Below are 16,022 nucleotides of genomic sequence, written 5' to 3'. Positions count from 1 at the left end.
GATTCAAAACTATAGTGATAGCTTTGTCTAAAGAAAAGTATTAAAAGAGTAACATAAATATGAACCTTTTATTAATATAACATACAAAAATATATATATTTATTTAAATTGAGGGAAATGCTCTTTATACATTTAAGGAACCGGTATATGAAACTACAACCGAATCATTAGTAACCGCGAGACAAACTGTTAGTAACGGTTTTTGATCATTGTAAACTAAAACTGAATCATTGAAAATTAAATCGAACCAATCAAATCGTTAGTAACAGTTTGACTTCTTGGGCCCTTATAAAATGAGTAGATCCTACCAAAATAAAGAAGTCATATTTCTATTGTTAAATCTTAAAAGATTGACCTATTATTGTATCGTTAAGCAAACCTTAATCATGTGTATGGTCTAACTTAAAAAGTCACATAGCCCCGAATGTTATGGTCCGGTCCAACCCGTTTCAAGTATAAACCATAAACCAAACCATTCAGCACAGATTAATATTTTTCAAAACCGACTTACTTAAACTTTTTAAAACTAACAGTAAAACAAAACAAACACCCCTACATCCAAAACAAAGAAGACGCGACTCTTAGGTCCAAAAAGAAAGAACATAGGTCAAATAATGTTAGCCGTTGTTTCATTCTGAATTTATAAAATTACAGTTATTTTAACACCTTGGGTGTCCTATTCCTTCAAATAATAATAATAATATTAATGTTGTTCTTTTTTCTATTATTTTATTATTTTTAATTTGTAGAAACACAAAAGAGATTAATGACTTAAATAGATACAACTAGGTGTAAACATGCCCAAGAGTAACACCATTTAGGGCTGTAAATGAACCGAACGAACACGAACAAGGCTTTGTTCATGTTCGTTCGTTAAGTAAATAATGTGTTCACGAACGGTTCACGAACACTTACCGAGCGAGATTTAATGTTCGTGTTCGTTTATTAAGGAAATTAATGTGTTCACGAATGGTTCACGAACACAAACGAACACAAATAAAATCGGCAGATCCTAGAGATTGAGACCGATGTATTCATCAATGTGCATAATGAAAGCCTGTAAACGAATCGAATTAACACAAATAAGGGCATGCTCGTGTTCGTTCATTTAATTTAAAAGAACAAGGATACTTAATCGAACAACTATTTATGTTCATGTTCGTTTATTTAAAAATGGACATTTGTGTTCGTTTGTTTAAAATCTAAACTAACATAACTGAATAAAGATAAACGAACTTAAATGAAATCACTTAAATGAACACAAATTAACAAATATAAAACCTTTAAGCAGATGACATATCCAGATAATATTTAATTATTTTCTATTAATATTAATACATAAATGAACATAAATAAACTAACATAAACGAACATAAATGAACGTTCATGAAGATAAATGAACGAATGGAACATGTGTTCATGTTCGTTCGTTTAATTAAACGAACACAAATTTTTTGTTCATGTTCGTTCGTTTATTAGATAAACGAACATAAACGAATTTCCACCCGAACGATTCACGATAGTTCACCGAACGTTCGGTTCGTTTACAGGCCTAAGGCCATGTTTGGGCTTGTTTTGACTTGTAGGAAATTGACCCTGGCTCGTTTTGAGTTCTTTTTCTAGAGCTCTAACCCATCTCATGAGTTGCTTTTCTCAAACTCAAGTGTGGCTCGTTTAATATTAATTAATAATATACATTTTAATTAATTTTATATATTTTGAGAAAAACCTTAAACGGACCAAAATTCAACTATGCATTGTAAATTAATACATCAGACATACAAAAAAGAAAAACTTAAAAACACATAAGGCCGTCAAGCCTTAATGAGCCTAAATGAACTTCTCATACAAAACTCAAGCTCCCACAAATAAAACAAGCCCTATTCAAAACTTGACTCGTTACAAACTTTACATCAACCCAAACTCACGTAGCTCGTGAACAGCTCAGCTCATCTCAATTCTCAATACCAGAGGTTGTTAAAGAACCGGTTAACTGAAACGACTTAAAATCAAACCGAAATGGTTTGAAACCGATTATGTAGAAACCGGTTTGGAACTGACTGAAACCGTAGGTTCGAAACCGGTTTATAATTTTCTCCACCGAAACCGGTTAACCAAACTTAAATCGGCAAAATTGGCTAAAACCATTCAAAACCCGAACCAAAATCAATCGTAACCTAGTCAAGAAACCGGTTTCAGCCCGAACCAAAACCGATTAAAATCGGTGTTAACTTTGCTGATCAAAATGAACTGGTTTCAACCCAAACTGGTTTTTGATTCTAAACCGGTTTGTTCACCTTTACTCAACACCTACAAATATCGTAACATATATAAACACGCAATAACTAGGGGTGTTTAAAGTCGGATATCCGGATCTTTCGGATAGTGGATTTCACTATCCAAATTCGTATCCAAAATTACTTCAGATTTCTGATCGGATAGTGAGCAAGATATATGAAATATCCTAAAAAAAAAATAATTATAAAAAAATATAAAGTGATCTTTTTAAAAATTGTCCCGGACAACCAAAATAGCTAATAAATTATTCGAAGTATTCGAAAAATATCCGAAATATCGAAAAATTTATAAGCCAAAAAAATTAACGAATCAAATTGGTTTGACCACGTAATACAAATCAGCATCCAATAATATTATATTATATTATATTTATATAATTTATATTTATATAAATAATAATAATCTCAACAACACACAAACCCTCCACCGTTAGTTCCCAGATTCTCTTCCACCTCCGATTACACTATTCAATCGCACTTCACAAACTCTCCAGATACAATCTCCACCGGCCGATCACACCACCCGAATCACGCTTTATTCCGCCTACAATAATTCGATTCCAATTTAATTTATCATCAGCTCTATTCACTATTCTATTGCTTCAACTTTCAACGGGCCAATTATGAGTTTATCAGTTGTTCAAGTGAGTCTCGTTAATTTTTCAATCTGATGATTGATTTTGCTTATGGATGGTGGATCTGATGTGGGTTTAATTGGGTTTTTGATTTGGTTTTGGTTTGTGAAATTAGGGTTTTAGTAAGTCGCTTGCGATGACTGTGCTTTCTGAAATTGGGGATAAGACGTTCTTTGCAGCTGCGGTGAGTGTTTATTGCTTCGATTGCTGGTTGGGTTTTTGGTTAATTGAGTTTTGGTTGATGATTTTGGTTGATTGGATTCATTGGTCAAACTCTTGTAACGTTGACTTTTTGAATTATTATTTTTTTGTTTTTTATTTTTTTTTGTAGTTGTGATTTAGTATTCAATTTTTTTTATCTAGAATATATGTTAAAAATGATTTTTTTTTATTTTTGAATTTAAGTTTTTTTTTTTTTGGTATTCAACTTTGTTATTTAGGTTTTTTTTTATAAATACTAAAATATTTAGTATTCAACTTTTTTTTTTGAAAAAAGGTTAAATAATAGGACTTATGGAGTTGTGGTGTAATTATATTATTTACCAAATTAAAGAAATTCATAGTCGGGAAATCAAAATCTAGACTTTACTAGAAGCTGACATGTGTCATCCGGTATTTAATAAGAGAGAGGCGTGAAAACAGCTTTTTGGTGGCCTACAAAGCTGACGGTCCAACACGTGTTATAGTTGTTTTTATTTATTAAATACTAGGTTAGAAACCCGTGTGTTACACGGGATGGAAAACTAAAACGTTAAAATTCATAAACATGTACGTATTTTTTACGACTGAAATAACGTATTCACAAAAAAAAAATGTTAAATGAAAAGCTACATAAATCATTGTTTGGCTAAAGTCAAGATTTTTCATTTTAGATGACATTTTTTTGGGCTTACATGTGGTCGAATTGTATGCAAGTTGTATAGAAGGTCAAGATATGCAGTTTTTGTAGTAATAAGAATTAAGAAGTTGGATGTAAGTTATATAGAAGGTATTGTTATTGGTATACTTTATTTGTTCAAAAGACGTAGATGACGTATTTGGGCTTACATGTGGTTGAATCGGGTCATTTCAAGAGTTCCAAAAAGGTTATATGTCTATGAACACAGCTACACATGTTACTTGATGCCATCATGTCAAATTTGTACATTTTAGATATAGAAGATAGAAGATATTCAGTTTTTGTAGTAATAACAAAATTGGATTTAAGTTATATAGAAAGTATTATAGTTGATATACTTTATCTGTTCGAACGATGCAGATGACATTTTTGGACGTCCTTTTGGTCAAATTGGGTCATTTCTAGAGTTCTAAAAATGATATGTCTATAAAAACAGCTACACCATGTTACATGTTGTAATAATGTCCAGTTTGTGCATTTTAGAAGCAAAATCAATACATGTTTTGTTTCTAAATAACAATACTCTATATCTGGCTCATGCTATAAAGTTTAATTTATATGAATATTTTTTCTTGAATCTTTTGTTATTTATGACATATTACTGTTTTCGGATTTTAGATTTTGGCTATGCGACACCCTAGGCGATATGTTTTGGCAGGCTGTCTTTCAGCTCTGATTGTAAGTTTTTTCATTGTTTTTTAATCATAATTGTGGATATCAACTCCAGTAATATGAGTCCTTAAAAAGTTAATTTTTTCTTTTTAAGGTTATGACTGTTTTGTCTGCTGCTGTTGGATGGGCTGCTCCAAATCTGGTATGTATGTTACGTTATCAGTGCTGCGATACGAACATATGTTAATCTTATCCAAAGGATAGACGAACGAACATGAAACGGTTTTTTGTTCATGTTTGTTCGGCGAGAAGTTCGTTTATGTTCGTTCATTTGATAGAAGAACGTATATGAACACGGTTTTTTTGTTCATTTAATTAAACGAATGAACGTGAAAAAATGTCATGTTTGTTCATTACGTTCCTGAAAGATCGTCTATGTTCGTTCTTACATTCGCTTATGTTCTTTCATTTATTTTGTTTATAGTTAATAAATATCAATTTGAAGTCAATTTGATTTTCATATTTTAAAACTTTTTCTTTAGATATATTTGTTTAATTTGAAATGTTTGATGTAACAATGATGGTGTTTTTAAGTTTAATTTGCATATTCACGTTTACTTTTAACTCGTGTTGGTTTATGTTTGTTCGTTTAGTTTAGTTCATGTTTGTTGTGCATATCTCTGTTCATTTACGTTCATGAAACTTTCGTTAAGACATAAGCGAATGAACATGAACATGCTCATTTTCTTAACAAACGGGCACAAACAAGTTCCATTAATGCTCATTTGGTTCGTTTACAGGCCTAGTTATGCAATTGAACTCTTCAATAGTGATTTGTAACACAGAAAAATCAACTTTTTTCCCTCCATATATGCATATTTTTTATGCTATTAAATTGCAACCTGATGAGTGTTTTGTGACTTTTTGATTGTAATAATGCAGATATCGCGAACATTGACTAAGCATATAGCCACTGTATTGTTTTTGGGATTCGGGCTATGGTCTTTATGGGATGCATTTCATGAAGGGTAAATCTGTCTTTTACTATTTATTGACAATCAATTCGAACAACATTAACATCTTCACTACAAATTGTTTCTGTTAACAGGGAGTCAGAAGAATTAGCTGAAGTTGAAGCTGAATTGGTTTGTTCTTATCCGATTTTCTTGCTTACCTTTGTTATACTTTTACCAATAAAAATCTTATTTTTATTATGGTTATCTTTGTAGGATGCTGATTTAAAAGCTAACAGTGAATCAAGTAGAGCAAACGGCAAGGTAATTTAAGATGTGGTTTTTTACTAAAAGTTAAAGTGTCAGCCCATTTACGATTTACCTATAAATGGGTCGAATCGGGTCATGCTTATCTCTATAAAACGGGGCAAACCCAAGTTTTTGATTAAAAGGGAAACAGGTCAAGCTGATCCAACGTTCAAAATTCATCAGAAGTTTATTCAAAACCGAAAAAACTGAATTTCCGGCTCGGTTTCGGTTTTGCATGTACCGAAAAACATAAAACTGAACCGAATTCGTAAAAACCGAAATGGTGACTTTTTTTTTTATTAAATTTATATATTATAGTTTTAATTTTTTAGTTTTTGAATGTTTGGTAATTTATTTATAAAAAAATAATTTTTTAATTTTTGAATTTTTGGTAATTTATTTATAAAAAAATAATATTGGTGTAGCCCAAATTTTTATGCCCATATGTTCAATAACCAACAAATCATTAATTAACAAAAACATTTAGGCCCAAAGTATCAGGCCCAAGTTCATAATTTTGGGCCATATTTTTTGGTCCAAAAATTTCAAGCCCAAAACGGCAAAAACAAAACCGAACCGAACCCTTTGTGAAAACCGAACGGTTTTCAAAAACACAAAACCGAAGTTTCTTTTATTTTGCCACCTAATCTTGAACCGAAAGCAGACATTATAAATAGATAATATTGCTTAGCATTTATGGTTATTTATCATTTTATCCATATTTTTACAGGGCGATGATGCTAAAAAGAAGAACCGACCGTTATTCTCTCAATTTTTCTCACCCATCTTTTTGAAGGTATCGATCCCGAAACTTTCACTTCTCTATTAAACAAATATATCGTATCTAATTAATGTTGTCTTTTAAACAGGCATTCTCTATAACTTTCTTTGGAGAATGGGGTGACAAAAGCCAGGTCAGCATCCGTATTTAAAACCCATTAATCTTAATTTTTCGATATGCTGATTTTTTCACTTTTAACACACTCAATATATTAATTTTTCAGATAGCTACAATTGGATTGGCTGCAGCTGAGAACCCACTTGGTGTCGTTCTTGGGGGCGTTTTGTATGTTAACTTATCTTTACTTATTTATTAGTTCTCGACTAGTCGACTTCTATAAAAACAATATTGATATTTTATTATTATTTTTGTTTTTTAGAGGTCAAGCTTTGTGTCAGACTGCTGCTGTTTTCGGAGGGAAGAGTTTGGCTACACAAATATCTGAAAAATTTGTAATTTTAATTTTCTCACTGATTTCTTCGATTTTTCGCTGTCGTTTTCCTATTTGTGATGAAAATAATATATTTTTATTGAATCTGATGCAGATTGCACTATCGGGTGGCGTTCTGTTCATTTTGTTTGGAATCCAGTCATTCTTTGCAACTGTTGAATCATAATTTGCTGTATGCTACCAAAACTTTTTATAGCGTTAAATGTCCTTTTTATACATGTGGTTTGTTCAATTATGCAGCTATAGTGCCTTTTGTGAATTCATTGCAACTAGATACTTCACGTTTTAAAAACATGCCGTTTTAGTATTTTTTTTAACCCCCATCTATTTTGTTATTTTGTCCGTTAAGTCAGGGGTAAAAAGGTCATTTTGCATTTTTTTAATTTCTCATTTTTTTAATCCTGGAGTTAAGTTTCGTTTTATACCTGAGGTTTGGCCAACTACGCAACTTGGGTAACTTGGGTACATTTTTTAAATATTTTGCAACTGCACACTTGACCACTTGACGTTTCAAGAATTATGCAATTTTCGTACTTTTCGCTAACCCCTTTTGGTCGTTAAGTATGGCGGTAAAATGATCATTTTGTAATTTTTTTATTTCTCATTTCTTTTAACCCTTTATATCAGTTTAGCAAGTCAATCGACACTCAAACTCATAATTTGGGTTCTTCGATTCTTCACATGTATGCCTGGACCATTGCTCAACACGAATAACATTCAAGAGGGTTCTTACGTGTGAACAATTAAAGAACATAAATTCTAAGTTTGATTGAGGTTGAGCGTCGATTAAGTTGTCGATTTAGTTTGAGGAATGAATTTGTGTTAGGGTTTTAGTTAACATGATAAACTGATATACATGGGTTAAAAGAAATGATAAATTCAAAAAATAATTACAAAATGTTTGTTTTGTCCTTTTGACTTAACGACCAAAATAGACGGGGTTAGCGAAAAGTACGAACTTGAAACGCCAAGTGTTCAGTTGCAAAAATTAAAAAAAAAAATGTATTGAAGCTGTGTAATTGGCCAAACCTCAGGTATGATAATAGCACTTAACTCCAGGTTTAAAAAAGTGATAAATTAAAAAAAATACAAAATAGTAGGGTTAGAAAAAAGGTTCTAAAATATCATGTTTTTGAAACGTGAAGTATTTAGTTGCACTGAATTTAAGAACGGTATTAAAGTTGTGTAATTGAATAAACCACGGGTATGAAAATGACACCTAACTCTTTTTTCAATTACCAAATTCAATGTTCCTTTTTTTGATAAGTAGTGTGTTGCTTTTGTGCAGATGACAGGAAACGGGGGTGTCGGTGTCGAAGAGACATTATTTTGACATTCCAGTAAGACTTATAATGTGCAAGTTTTAAAGAATTAGCTGAAATGATAATCAAAATTAGATTATGCAAAATATCAATGACATCATTATGGTGATTGATAACGCTATCCGCCTTTGCCACTATCACCTTGGTGTTTTTCTAAACATCTTGTGCATGACATGTTCTCTAGCTTTTAATATACATGTATGCAGTGACGGATTCAAAAGATCATTTTACTGTCGTCACCATGTTATTGTCAATAGGCCAACAAATAAATACAATGGTAATCGGATATAAACATTGTGTTGATTCAACTTATGTTAAATGGTCTAAAACAACTTCGAAAATCCCCTTCTCTTTGTTTTGTGCTCTCTTTATAATCCACACGGCGTCACTTGAATGTTGTTGTAGTACTCCCGAAGCTACGACTCCAGGGTCCTCTAATGAGTTTATTGTGGATACCACATGCACGGTGCATCATGACCCGAATCGAGACATATCTGGACCAGACGACTCACTCTGTTGCACCTGCTACCCAAGTCCTTGCCATTAGTCACATGCATTTAGAAATTCTTTTTTTTTTTATGGATGTCTTCTTTCCATCTTTAGATGTCTAGGGGAACTTTTTTTTTAGGTCAAGTCACCGAATAATTAAATGTTCACTCTAGGATCAACAAATAGATACGATGGTCACTGTTAAGGACTCGTGTGGCTGGTCAAGGACTCGGATAGTAATGCAAGGGAGTGAGTGGTAAGGTTTAGATATATCTCATTGGTGGTGTAATCCTTTTCTACCTCTATCTTATCACAATGCAAACAACAGTAAGCCCGCCAGTCAATATTATACTAGATCATATATATGTGTGCGCGCGCTTGCGTGTGTGTATAGAGAGAGAGAGAGAATAACTTGTTTTGTTGTGGGCTTGTCTGATTTTACAGGATTCTCGGGCCTCTATTCTAGTGAACCATTCTTGACTTGGGCTTTGTAAATTTGATCCCAACTTAGGTTGGGCCTAACATGCATGGTGCGGCTAAATATCACAACATCAAACCCGGGGGGGGGGGGGGGGGTAATCACAAATTTTATTCATTTTTAGAGCATTCTCAACATATCCTTCAATTTTTTGTGAGAGAAGTTTGTGATTTATATGGTGAGTTTTGAGTGGTTGTGGGTGTAAATTATAGGATGGAGAGAGAAAATGTAGTGATTTTTTGTTAATTTGAGGAAAATGTGGTGATTGTTTGTAAATTATAGGGTGGAGAGAGAAAACTGTATGATAAAACTATTATTTAATTAAACAAAAGAGATAATTCTTGTTTTTTTTAGTGTAATTATAGAGATGAGGATGATGGATAAGTTGAGAATGCTCTTAGTGCATTCTCATTCAAGTCTTTATATCTATCTATATAATTTAACTGAAAACACTATTTTTTTAAAAACTTTTTTAATTTTTAAAAACCACGCACATCCGGTTCTCTGTCTCTATCTATATCTTACTCACAAACACTTATTTTATTGATTTGTTTCGGTTTATGCACTCACAAAATTATATAAATTGATAAATAGTAACTCCCTAAATACACAGTCACTATTGCTTTTATCAATTTATATCTTTAGTATAAAGATTCTATTGGAGGAAGGTTTTAGATGTGTCTTCTTTTTTATGCTATAGAAAAAATATAAGTTTAGAGGCTTCAAATTTAAGAGCTCTTACTTCTATTTCAGGTTCCACGTCCCTGTATATTTATGACAACTATAGTAAAACCCCAAGATTTAGGTGCACTATTCATCTATCGTGCATTCTGATCGTTGATTCTCTTTCAAAGTCCCAAACCATTTCACTGTTTCTCTCTTTGAAACACCACTGCTTCACTAGATAATGAATCCTTAGATGACACACACACACGCACACACATAAAGGTAGGTTCAATTGGGAATCACTAAAAAGTGGGGAACCTGAGAACCTGAATCAAAGAACAATGATTGAACTCATTCTAGTAGTGGGCCCCACGAAAAATGCAGGTTTTGGGTTGTTAGATTTTGAGTTGTCATATATAACTCGTTAATGAACACATCGTGTTTGGGTTGAAACCTTTAATTTATTTCTATGAACAAAAAAATAAATTTGTATTGGTCAAAAAGCAAACTCCGTTACGAGACCTGTTTAATCCCTTTGCGACTGACAAACCCACTGTTTAATACGTTTAAAATCCATTTGCAACCTGTTAACATGTTTAAAAGCTTTTTGACTCGTTTATAAAAGAATTAAATGTTGGGGACTTTTGATTTGTAACTCGGATTATTTGAGTGTTGAGTAGCACTTTCACATTGAAACTTTTTGGTGGATCTCCAAATAAATCAAACAGAAAAACGCTCAAATGAGATCAAGAACGAGCTAGTATATGATTTTGAAAGTGAAATTGTGAACAAGTGAGTGAGAATATTCGACCCAAACGAATGAGATAATCTGATTAGGGTTTGGTAGGTGTTACAATTTTCAATTTCAATTTCAATTTCAATTTCAATTTCATTAAACGTAATCAATTTTTTTGACTTTTGATAGTCATGTGACAAATCGAAAAAATCATTTTCTAATGATTTTCAGCATAGTAATAATGGTCGATCCTAGCAAGGGGCGCCACCCCTTAAAATATGCCAGAGGATGTCGCTCTTAAAATATGCCAGAGGATGTCGCTCTCTGAACCCTGCAATCAGGGGGCACTACCCCGCACCCTCGTCAAGTCGGGCACCAAAGGAACCCCCTTTGTTAGGGTTTTCGCCCCTAATATTATTATAAACTAAAACAAGCATTCACCTCACACATCCTAACTTTTTTAATGTATATTATGATTTACATTGGTCGGTAAGTGAATCCAATTACACTAAAATATCTGCATTAAACAAGTTGTGTTGGGTAAGTAACACGATTTCATGTTTATGTTGACGGGTTGATGTCTTTAACACAAATACATATATGAGTCGGACTCAGGTATCTTAACTCAACTCGTCGACCCAAAACTCGCAAACTTGGCATGATTTACATAATTAACAAGCATGCATGAAGAAACATGCATATTGATGGATATTAACGAATGCCGTATTCCTTGATATATTTAGCCAGTTATATCTACCTGTAATATAAAACTTAATTGTTTTTGGAATTTTATTATCATGCAAGATGATAAACCTAAGTTTACACAAATGGTTATATAATATTTTAGTAGCTTATCTTACCCACGAAAACGATAGTGATATAATATATTTTTAAGTCAATTTGTACTAAGCGATTAGATTAAAAATTAGCCGATATTGTCAACGAGCACTATGAATTGTTTCAGTAAACATGACTTGGTACATAATTATGAATTCTTCCAAGAAACACTGTTAAATGCATTATGAATCGTCTTAATACACTTTCGGGATACTCAAGAATCACAGCTAAATGCTAAAACAACTGTTGATAACATCGGATGTAGAAAGAACCTCACATATTTGATAAAAACAATATGTGTTTTCAAACTTTAGCTTTTATCTTCCAACAACACGAAAATATTTGTTACATGTGAATATTTGATTGATGATCAGTTTAGCGTACTTTATTTCATCACCATCGTTTTTAATGATCGCGCCTACAAGTGAAAGTAGGGATTTGTTTAGTAACGATGAACCTGAATAAACCTAGCTAATCTCCTAGGAAGTAATGAGCATTGTTCTTAGGACAGCAATAACCTCTAGAAACTCATGAGTGCTTTGAAGTGTACTAATTAACGTTTTTTGGAGGATACGAGGTTGTGTGAAAGTAGTTTGTGGACTAATCAAGTGTCATTGATAAAATTATCAGAACTTAATGTTTTAATATAAATATGGTATGCTTTTATCTAATAGTTTATATCGAATAAACTTTTGTTAAACGGTTTGTCTTTACATGTTGTTTTGGTTTAGAAAACACAATTAGATGCAATTTCAATTTAAAGTCATGCAATAACCCTTTCATTAATATTCATATTAGTAATACCTTATAATTATTAAATTCAACTGTGAAAATTGATATAGTTAAGGGTCATTTTTTTTCATTCCAGCAGATTTATGTATAATAACTAATTACATTTCTTCAAATATATATATATATATATATATATATGTGTGTGTGTTGTTGGAGCTGGTTGAGGTCAGGGTCATTCGTTTTTTTTTTGTTTCAAACATAATATAAAATATGAGAATTTCGAGCTATCCTAATCTTTATTCATTGTATAAATTAGTTGGTGAAAACTGTTTTCCTAATTAATGTATATAATATTTAATGATAAATTCATCAACGAAATGAAAAAAAATTCCTTCATCGAGTACCAACAATCTATTGATTATAACTATAGATTAAAATGCATGGGTTGGTGCCATAATTTTATTTAGGGATGGAATGCCAACTTGTGCCCACTGCTACTAATTCGTGTTTAACCTTAATTTTTATAAAAAATATGTGTACAAACTCAAGGTCCGGTAAGACCTATATTTCTAAGGGCAAAGGTGTGTTTCCCATGCTGAAATGTCTATCCCGTTTTGCTATGGTACCAATTGAGGCGGGATGGTGTTCCCAATCCATCCCACCTAAAATTAATCTTTCATCTTGAAATTCGTTTTCGAACACTTTCATCTTTTTTTTGTTCTTCCTAGATATTGGGGTAGCCATGCTGATCAATAGGGTTTCTTATTGGTACTGGAGGGGCGGGGTGTGTTTCTGGAGGTCCAGATTGTTGGAAATTTCGGTTCAAAAGCGTTACTTGGCGTGCAAGGTTAAGTAAAATGATTTAAGGAGTGGATAATTACAAACAATTAAATGTGCTCAGATTTAATTGTTAGTATAATTATTATGTCCTATTATTTAGCAATCATAATTATAGTCTAAACGTTATCGGTTAGACCTACATTTCTAAAAAAAATATGTCTATCCCGTGATAGGTTAGACCTATATTTCTAAAAAAAAATATATTTCTAAAAAAAACGTGATAGGTTAGACCTAAACGTGATAGGTTAGATCTTAATTTTTATAAAAAATATGTGTACAAACTCAAGGTCCGATAAGACCTATATTTCCAAGGGCAAAGGTGTGGTTTCCCATCCTGAAATGTCTATCCCGTTTTGCTATGGTACCAATTGAGGCGGGATGGTGTCCCCAATCCATCCCACCTAAAATTAATCTTCCATCTTGAAATTCGTTTTCGCACACTTCCATCTTTTTTTTGTTCTTCCTAGATATTGGGGTAGCCATGCTGATCAATAGGGTTTCTTATTGGTACTGGAGGGGCGGGGTGTGCTTCTGGAGGTCCAGATTGTTGGAAATTTCAGTTCAAAAGCGTTACTTGGCGTGCAATGTTAAGTAAAATGATTTAAGGAGTGGATAATTACAAACAATTAAATGTGCTCAGATTTAATTATTAGTATAATTATTATGTCCTATTATTTAGCAATCATAATTATAGTCTAAACGTGATAGGTTAGATTATAAATACCCGTGCTTTGGGGTTTAGAGATTGTAATATGGGTAATTGAGTTTTGTGAAGTTTCTCAATAATAAACGTGTCTGTGTGTTCGTGTTCGTGTTCAAAACCTGATACCAATTCCATTAAAGATGGCATCTTTCCACCATCGCGCACTCACTCCCTTCACCCTAGCACGATGCAAAATTTGAAAAAGAAAATTTCTCTATTCAATCAATTAAACATTACATTTACCTAATATGTAACGATTAATGTACAAAGCTATTAGTAATTAATTAGATGACTAATCCAATGTCTTAACAAACCAACAATCTAGTTACACCTCTAAATGTCCTCTATCTATGTAGCATGTCCAATTTAATCCTTTACCTCTTGTCCTCTTGCATTTGCCATAATATATATATGCAAATGTGTATATATCTAGTATGCAGGTAAGGTTTATTTTAATTATGAATTGAGTACAATGCTAGTGTTGACAAAGAGAATTTGGCCCTTAACTTTCTCAAGGGACGTAGTTAATTTTCTTGATCTTCACAATAGCAAATCCTGCCATGTTCTTCCATGCCTTATCTATTTGCATTTTATATATTATCTATCTTTCTATAATAAAGTGTCATTTTCGTCTTTTTGGTTTGAAAAATAATGCGAATTTAGTCCAAAAAGTTCATTTTTTGCATATGGATCTTTCACGTTTCTCAATTCTTGCCAATTACATCCAAACCACTAATCTCGTTAAATTTAATCGTTAAGTCAGGGGTAGACATGTCTTTTCACTATTTCTTTATTATATGGGTAAAGTGCCAAAATCGTCCCTGAGGTTTGGTCATATTTGCGAATTTCGTCCAAAAGTACTTTTTTTCGCAAGTATACCCTCGATTTTCGAAAACATTCCAAAAAGTAGCATCTTATTTCAAAATTCTGCCGATTGGTGGGAAAGCGTTATCGATGGACTATCCCTCGAAAGTCCCTCGGTGACATGGTATTGGATTTTCAATAAGATTTATTCACACATATTCCTTTTAGGCTATGAAGGCCCATATGCATGTCGGTAATTCCTCACTGTTATGTAGGTAAATAAGGTTTGAATTTCTGATAGGATTCTAACCAGGCTTTTTAGCCATTGTCGAGGTTGGCTCCTACCGACAGAATTCCAACAGAATTCCGTCGTTATCATTTATAAATACGAAATTATTTGTTCTGGCAATCTGCTTTGCAAGCATGGTTGGAGGAGATATAATAATAATAATAATAATAATATATAGACGAAACCCCTAACATCCTACGTGTCGCGATATGGTCGCTCCTCCCTTTTATGGAAGCCACCAGATTGCTTAATTTTTAAATAAAGGTCTCTCATTGATTTAACCCACGTTCATGGGTATGGGTCAAAACCAGATAACTCTTAAACGGGTTATAACAGCTCATTAAATTAAAAATTAATCTTACCAATTATTTGATATGAAAATCCTATAAAATAGAGATATACTAAAATTTAATATCCAATTTAAAAGAAAAAGATATTATTTATAATTAATAAATAATTTTATAGTGAAAAACATAAGTGGGTCATGGGTCACCAAATCCAGATAGCTTTTAAACGAGTTATAACATATCATTTATTTATGAAACCCTTTCATCATAAACCCTAAGTATATTATTAACTTTCTTACAATAAAGAAAATTAAAATTCAAAAAATAAATATTAAAAACGCAAAATATAAAACAATCATTCTCGCAAGCCATCAGATTGCTTTATTTGTAAATGAATGTTTTTAACGCATTTGACCCGAATTCACGGGTAAAGGTCTCACCAAACCCATATAGCTCTTAAACGGGTTATAACATCTCATTATATTACAAATTAATCTCATAAAATATTTGATATGAAAATCCTATAAAATAGGGAAATACTAAAAATTAATATCCTATTTTATTTAAAAAAAGATATTTTTTATAATTAAGAAACAATTTTATAATAAAGAAAATAAATGGGTAATGGGTATCACCAAACCTAGATTGTTTTTAAACTGGATTATAACATACCATTTATTTGTGAAACCATTTTATCATCAAACCTTAAGTATATTAATTATTAACTTTCTTACAACAAATAAAATTAAAATCTAAATATACATATATAGATATTAAAAACGAATAATGTAAAACAACTCTCGTAATACGAGGGATAAAATCTAATAATAATAATAATAATAATAATAATAATAATAATAATAATAATAATCCACCAACATTTATAAACATCCATCTTATTAC

At 32.0% G+C, this 16,022-nt stretch overlaps 1 protein-coding gene across 1 annotated transcript; it reads left to right on the top strand.

Annotated features, from left to right (window-relative positions):
- The first annotated feature begins 2,899 nt into the window (after positions 1–2,899).
- Positions 2,900–8,505, top strand: LOC143574014 (GDT1-like protein 4). Its single transcript, XM_077058751.1, has 13 exons — positions 2,900–2,941; positions 3,048–3,116; positions 4,449–4,508; positions 4,597–4,644; positions 5,385–5,470; positions 5,551–5,587; positions 5,672–5,719; positions 6,435–6,500; positions 6,574–6,618; positions 6,709–6,770; positions 6,865–6,937; positions 7,031–7,108; positions 8,225–8,505. Exons 1-12 carry the CDS (start codon positions 2,921–2,923, stop codon positions 7,100–7,102), a joined length of 687 nt encoding a protein of 228 aa, XP_076914866.1. The 5' UTR covers positions 2,900–2,920; the 3' UTR covers positions 7,103–7,108; positions 8,225–8,505.
- Positions 8,506–16,022: the final 7,517 nt, after the last annotated feature.

The sequence above is a fragment of the Bidens hawaiensis genome, unplaced genomic scaffold, assembly GCF_021521415.1.
Source record: "Bidens hawaiensis isolate Kalapana, Puna unplaced genomic scaffold, B.hawaiensis_p1.1 tig00001382_1, whole genome shotgun sequence".
Taxonomy (NCBI): Eukaryota; Viridiplantae; Streptophyta; class Magnoliopsida; order Asterales; family Asteraceae; genus Bidens; species Bidens hawaiensis.
This window is presented reverse-complemented; position numbering and strand designations above follow the sequence as displayed.